Here is a 7,463-nt window from a genome sequence, read left to right as displayed (position 1 = left end):
AGCCAACGCCGGGCTTCCTTTGTGTTTCTGCGAGAGCGACGCTCCCGGTCCGGAGTCAGATAACAGCCCCGGCCCGAGCCTGGCCGGCTTCCCACGGCCCTCTCCCCGGCTGCCTTTCTCCTTAGTCGGCCTCTCTCTCTCCGCCCTCTCCCTGGTCTCTCTCCCAGCTCACTGATCAGGCGGAGGCCAGACCCGGACTCTTTCCTGTCTCTCGCCGCGGGGCTCCAGGGCCGGCTGTGGCTGGGGCTGAGGGGTTTGGGGAGAGTAGCTCCGGGGTGGCCGCAGGCCGTCTGGGGTAAATCGTTGTGTCTCTCGCAAAAGCGACTCACCCTCCTCCTAGACTCGCCCCTCCCGCTGCCTCTCCTCCAATCAATAAGAAATATCAGCTGTTTAGCAGTAAAGAAGAAAGATGCCCCCAGAAAGCTCCATCCCGCCTGTGGCGCTGGGGAACCCCCCCTCCCAGGCAAAGTGGCCAATTCTGGGTCCTTGGCCAACTAGCCCGAGCGGGCCTCGGAAGCAAGGGTACCGGCCTGGCCGTCAGAGCCTGTCTGGGTGGTGAATTCAGAGGAGTGGTGGCGCTTCCAGGTCTGGGGCAGACCTGCCCGGCTCTTGTGTGGCTCCTGTATGTCTCAGGGCCTGGGCAGGTGAAGGTCGGGCCAGGGCAGACCCCGCGGGGAGCTGGGGATCAAGGCTAGGCATTAACTGTGGAGTGTCTCTTTTCCTCCCCAGCTGTGCAGAGGGGCAGGATGCCGCCCACCCAGCCGACCCACGGGCAGTTCGCGCTGACCAACGGGGACCCTCTCAACTGCCACTCGTACCTGTCCGGATATATTTCCCTGCTGCTGCGCGCGGAGCCCTACCCCACGTCCCGCTTCGGCAGCCAGTGCATGCAGCCCAACAACATCATGGGCATCGAGAACATTTGCGAACTGGCCGCGCGGATGCTCTTCAGCGCCGTCGAGTGGGCCCGGAACATCCCTTTCTTCCCCGACCTGCAGATCACGGACCAGGTGGCCCTGCTGCGCCTCACCTGGAGCGAGCTGTTCGTGTTGAATGCAGCGCAGTGCTCCATGCCCCTCCACGTCGCCCCGCTCCTGGCCGCCGCTGGCCTGCACGCTTCGCCCATGTCTGCCGACCGGGTGGTCGCCTTTATGGACCACATACGGATCTTCCAAGAGCAAGTGGAGAAGCTCAAGGCACTGCACGTCGACTCTGCCGAGTACAGCTGCCTCAAGGCCATAGTCCTGTTCACCTCAGGTAGGAAGGAGCCCTGTTCTCTCATGCCTGGCGCAGAGTTAGGACCCAGAGAGGTTGGGACAGGCCAGGGCCAGCCTTTCCCTCCTGGAAAGGCCAAACTGTGGCTGCAATTCGAAGTGGGGATTCTGTGCAGCTGCTGGGCACCATCAGGCTTGGCCTGGCCAAAGGCAAGGCTGCTGAAAAGGTGTTCAGACACATCCTCCTAAACTGGGACCTGGGGGTGGGCAGCCTCCCAGGCCTCTTCCTCTTCTGCAGGGCCCAAACTGGGTGCACTCTCCTGCTTCCTGCCTGAGCCTGGGCCCCTTGGGCCTACTTGGCCCTCAGGGAATCTCTTCAAGTCCCTGGCTTTCTCTGGCACGTTGGCTGGGCCTCTAAGAGATGCTCTTGGGCACAAGCACAGCCCTGGCATCTTCCCTGCAGGAGAAAGTTTGCCCCCTGAAGGGAAAAAGTTTCCCTTGTAACTCAGTAGGAGTGTGAGATACAGGCAAATCCAACCTGAAGGAAGCAATTTTCTAACTCATATTCTTATTAAAATAATGCAGGAGAAGGGAAAAGAGCTGTCAGAAAGGGCCCAGAGGGGGAAGGTACCAGCAGAATAACCTCAGGATGTCTGCAGGGGTTCAAAGACTCTGGGCACTTGCTTCCCCCACCCAGGCAAACCATGAAGGCATCTTTCAAACAATCCAAAGTGTATGCCAACCTGGGCTGGATATGAGTGTTACTGGAGATATAAAACCATCATTGACTGTATTATGAAATCTAATTAGTTTCATGTAGTTTAACCTGTGTGAGTAATAGAACTGATATTAATTAACTCTTGAGGCCAAATGATTTTTGAAAGTGCCTAGTTTCCCATTTTGGGCCACACCTACTGAGCCTTTTGGTTGCCTCCAGGCTGAGTTCAGCGTAGCCCAGGTGGGTGGAAATCACCCCCTCCCTTCACATTCTTGTACTAAGTTGTCAGCTGATCCCTTTGTCAGGGCTGAGAGGGGAGAGGGGTTCCTGACTAAGAATAACAAACATTGGGACCTTGGCATGGCTCGAAACCCAGTCACCCACGGCAGGTTTTTAAAGTTGTAAGCAGGAAAGTAGAAGAGATGTATAGCTTAGGTCACAAACAAAAAAGATATCCACAGTTTCTCCCTTATTGTTTGACAGAAGTCTAGGGGATCAAGTCATCAGCTGAATCTGTTGTAGGTGCTGAGTTCCCAACTGTCTTCTATACAGTGCTGCCACTCACACGCCATCTCCCCCCACAACTACCCCAAATTTAGCCTTTGGAAGTCATCAGGATCAGTTAGAGAGCAGCCCCTGGTCAGGGAAGAGCTGCCAGGCTAGGATCTGATTCTCTTTCTCAGGAGCCTGTCATATCTCCAATATGTGCCTGACGCTCCAGTGGAAGCAGGACAGCCTACCCTAAGGCCACCTTCACCCACTCCCCACAGCCTGACCCCCCAGCCCAAGTCCTCAGACCATAGGGGTGGTTGTTAATTTCTTGATATCATTGTTAGTTCTTCACCTTACCCTTGGTCTTTCAAGGAAAGAAATGACTGATACTGTCGTAACAGTTTAATTTATTACTGTTTGCAAAATGCGGAGGCCTGTGTGGAGAATGCCAATCGCCTCACAAAGAGATAAAGGTGCCTGTTATCTGATTCAGAAGGAGCCTCACAAGAGCAGATGCAAGAGCAGGAGTCCTAGACAAACAGATCCTGAAATTCCTCACCATAGACACCTATGCATTCATTCTGTAGACTCGTAGAGTCCTAGACATGGATTCGAGGAGGTTGGCTGGTTCTGGTTTGAGGGGAGGAGGTGGTAGCGTCTGTTTTGGAATATCTGCTATAAGGATTCACAGTATGCATGCGTTAACCCCAGTCTTGTCCGGGGAGCCCGGAGAGGTCAGGTCACCACCTGAACCGCCTTCCCCAAGAAGCCTCTCATTTCAAAGGCACTTACTATGTTTTTACATATCAGAAAAAGAAAAGTGCTTTCCTGGAGATAGCAGGGAGGGGGGTGCTTCTTGGAGGGACCTGGGTTTAAAAATTTTTTTAAATAAATAAATAAAGGGAGGTGGGAGAAAAAGGGAGAGAGAAGAAAAGGGGGAAAAGAAACAGCTCAAAAGAACAGAGATCACAGTTTGCATGGCTGCCCCTCAATAGGCTAAACTGACAAGATCAGTTTTAAAGGGCCACTTAAATCAGTTTCAAAGACTGGAGAAGAATGAGTCGCCTCTTTGGGGAGAATCTGAGGCTGGGTTGTGGACGCCATTGCTTGAGTCTGGGCCAGGTTGTGCCCCACCCCCCAGCCACTATATAATTATAATCCAAACTATTATTTACTGGGGGGGGCACTTTGGGGCAGTTTTGGTTTCATCTGTTTGTCTGTCTGGGTACTGACCTGGGCCAGATTCCCCCAGTGCACAATGCTTGAGCCTCCCACAGACCCATTCTGAGGACTGGAGCACATTGGGCTGTGTTATATTTTAGAGCAAACACTCCAGGATCATCTCGTGCCCACCATCCCAGGTTTCCACTGCATAGGCTTTGGCCTCTGACTCTGAGTTGACAGAGCCCTGTGAGAACACCTCATGTGACCATTTCAAACCTCTTAATCTGATGACTGAATTTTTCTTCTTTTTCTTCTTCCTCCCTCTCCCTCTCTCTCTTCCTCCTCTCTCTCTTCCTCCTCTCTCTCTCTCTCTCTCTCTCTCTCTCTCTCTCTCTCTCTCTTTTAACTTTCTTCCAGATGCCTGTGGTCTCTCTGATGTAGCCCATGTGGAAAGCTTGCAGGAAAAGTCCCAGTGTGCTTTGGAAGAGTACGTTAGGAGCCAGTACCCCAACCAGCCAACACGATTCGGAAAGCTTTTGCTTCGCCTGCCTTCCCTCCGCACCGTGTCCTCCTCAGTCATAGAGCAATTGTTTTTCGTCCGTTTGGTAGGTAAAACCCCCATCGAAACCCTCATCCGGGATATGTTACTGTCCGGCAGCAGTTTTAACTGGCCGTATATGGCAATCCAATAAATAAATAAATCAAAATAATAAGGGGGAGTGAAACAGAGAAAGAAAAGGCAAAAGACTGGCTTGTTTGCTTAATTTCCTTCTGTTAAGAAAGGATATAAAAGGATGTTACACATTTGCTAAAAGAAGAGAGGGGAAGAATTTAATGGACTGTGAATTAAAAAAAAAAGACTGTCAAAATGAACTTTTACAGAATGCATTAAAAAAAACTCCTGTGTTGGTCAGAAAAACTTGCTACTTATCATTTTTGTATAAAAAGGAAATTAGTCTTTTTCTTTTTTTGGTAAATTTTTGAAAAATATTGCTAAAAGTGCATTTAAGGAGATTGGGAGAAAATTAGCAGAATGGAGAAAGTAAGTCTTTTTTTTTTTCCAAATTATTAATTGTCCTGTGTCTATGTACCTCTAGCTGTTCTTTTTTGTACTTTTCTGGTTCCAAACCAGTTTATTCTGTGGTTCTATAATAAGTTTTGATATAATCTTGGCTTCTTAAAAACTGTGTATCATTAAAATATATGTTCTGCAAGAATTAAAACTGAGTCCATGAGAATATCATAGGAAGACATAAAACTTTAAAAAAAGCAACTCAAAGATGATGGAGACGCACTTACAAGTGGCGACCAAAAATTTTAGGTGAAGTTGAGCACTCTAATTAGAGAATGGGAGGAACCACATACAAAACTTAACTTCCCCTACCCTCCCCTAGCCCCGAAAGACACCATGGCAAACCTAGCTTTTTAAAAATATTTTAAGAAAGAGAATGAACTGTGGAATTTATTGGCAGCCAAGGAATGTGTCCAAGACACATGCTGAGGTTTTGAATAAAAAGTGAACTTTTGTAATTTGAATTGGGTTCCCACTTAGTTCTTGAATTGTTACGAAAATCCTATATCTGTTTGTATATTTGCAAGCCCTTTGTATTATAATTGTTGATATTTTCCCTTTTTAAAAAATACCATTGAAATCAGCATGACAAAATAACACTGTTGGCACTTATAGGTAACGTGATTGATTCAGTATCTTAGAGTTTACAGTTTGTGTTTTAAAAAACTGAAGGTTTTTTTTTTTAAGTGCAACATTTCTGTATACTGTAAAAGTTATAATAACTGAACTGTTTGGTCGAGTCTTTGTGTGTTATATTCCAAGGAAAATTGAAAGTATTCAGAAATTAAAATATTATTTGATATCTGAAACCTGTTTGACAGTCGCCACTCACTGTCTGTCCCTGGAGAAGAACCCCTGAGCTCTGGAGGGGCCGAGCTGGCTGGGGTGGGGGGCTCATTTGTTTACTGCCCTCAGTGAGTCTGTCCAAAGGTGGACTGAAAGAAATATTTGCCTGTTTAATTTGGGTGTGTGTGTTGGGGGGGGAAGCTGAAGTTGGTGGTTTCTCTATGGTTTAGGAAGTGCCACACTGATATAGTAAGCCACCCCCATTCACCTGATCCTTTTAATTAAAAATGGATTTTCCAGGAAAAAAAAAAAGGCCCTATATTTGTCACACTTAAGTGCCTGCTTAGGAAAAGTATTGTGAAAAGTATTAGAAATCTTGAGATCACTATCTATTTTATGATCAGGAAAAATACTCTTTTGTACATTTCTGACAGTTTAGGCAGGAGATCATTCAAGCAAGCTAATCACAGCATAGTAAATGGGGGACAGTTGTTTGCAATGAGTTTTTCCTTAAGTGGGTGTGATTTTTTAAACATATTCTGTGGTTCTCATCTAGCATGGTTGTTGAGAGGATTTCAGATTCAGTGACACAGCTTAGAGTGCTAAAGGGTCTGCTGTTCATGTATATATGATAACTTGCAGTTGGGCCAGCCTCTCCCCTCCCCCTTTACCTTCAGTCTGATCACAGGTCAAGGGAATCTTCTCCACTGGAGTTAACTATGGGAAAACACATCGACATTTGGACATTTCAGATTGTGTAGATACAATCTGTGCTGCTCTGGGATCCTTTGTCCTTAGAAATCAAATTAAGAAAACAGAAAAGAGAGAGAAGAAAACTTTACAGGGTGTGCTGATTTGGAAGTAGTCACTATTTGTTTAAATCCCCTCCCCTTCCTTTTTTTCCTGGTTCTGGGAGCTAGCAGTTTGTTCTTATTTAGACTTTTCAAGCTGCCTTCCCACAAATATAACTTTACCATGTTGTGGTTTAATCTTCATATGGGGGGGATGTGGTGAGGAGGTGAAAGAAAAGAGGTCATTTTGTAAAGTGCATTAAACTTTGATACTCAGTTCCAGTCAATACATGCAGACCAGAAAAATCTGATTTGTGCATTTGAGCAGACTTCTCCATCTGACTCTCAGCTTCTTTCTGTAGATATATACATATATAAATACAAGTATGTTCTTATGGCACAGTATCTTGGACCTTTAGATGGAGGTTTTCTCGGTTGTTCATTTTCTCCTCTTGCAAGTGCTATCCATGTGAGTGTGTGAAGTTTTCCTAATACGTCAAACACAGACCCTTTTCCTTGTTTGTTTTGTTAGTTTATTGTAAACAGCCATTGTTGTAAATTATTATTGGCATTAAATTATAATTTATGATTTTCAAAGCAAAAGACATTCCCTGTTTTATTATGCTTTGAGCATGTGTTCTAGGCGTTGCAAATCTCTCTCACTCTGTAAGTTTCAGCAATAAGCTTGGGGTCTGCAAAGCAAAAAAAAAAAGACAAAATTTTCAACCGGTTAAGACAAAACCCCTTGTATATGTTTAGAGGGCCGGAGGAGGATCTGTTTAGAGTCTTGAGTTTGGTTTAAGTTTATTGCATTTAAAGAAAGTTTTTCTTTTCATGCTGAGTTAGAACAAAAGATCTTTGCTGCGACCGAATTGGACAAAAGAGGAGGGCTGGGACCCAGCTAGTGCGTTCTGTGTGAAATTGACGAGATCTTTAAAAAAAAAAAAAAAAAAAACTGCTAAACATGGCGACTCTTTCCCTTTAAGTGTCTCTTTTTCCTTGCTGTTTTTTTTTTTTTCCTCCATCTGATCTGAGCTCGCTTTCTTTTCCCAAGCCCGCTCCCCCTCCTCCTCTCGGCGCTCGGGGGTGTGAGAGAACCCAGTTAGACGCGAAATGCAACAATAGTCCGAGGAGAGAAAGGGGCGATCGCTGCTTCTCGCCACTTTCAAACAAACCTGGGGGAAGCCCGAGCTAGCGGCGGGGGGGGGGGGGGGGTGGGCGGGGGT

The 7,463-nt window shown here is 46.6% G+C and overlaps 1 protein-coding gene across 1 annotated transcript in view; it reads left to right on the top strand.

The window, feature by feature from the left end:
• Positions 1 to 6,616, top strand: part of Nr2f2 (nuclear receptor subfamily 2 group F member 2) — a 15,171-nt gene extending 8,555 nt beyond the window's left edge. Inside the window, exons 2-3 of the mRNA XM_010607873.2 lie at positions 730 to 1,257; positions 4,006 to 6,616. Of these exons, the coding sequence (XP_010606175.1) occupies positions 730 to 1,257; positions 4,006 to 4,280 (803 nt within the window). The 3' untranslated portion in view covers positions 4,281 to 6,616. The remainder of the gene's footprint in view (positions 1 to 729; positions 1,258 to 4,005) is intronic.
• The last annotated feature ends 847 nt before the right edge of the window (positions 6,617 to 7,463 follow it).

Source organism: Fukomys damarensis, unplaced genomic scaffold (genome assembly GCF_012274545.1).
Source record: "Fukomys damarensis isolate Sample0158 unplaced genomic scaffold, DMR_v1.0_HiC HiC_scaffold_7, whole genome shotgun sequence".
NCBI lineage: Eukaryota > Metazoa > Chordata > Mammalia > Rodentia > Bathyergidae > Fukomys > Fukomys damarensis.
This window is presented reverse-complemented; position numbering and strand designations above follow the sequence as displayed.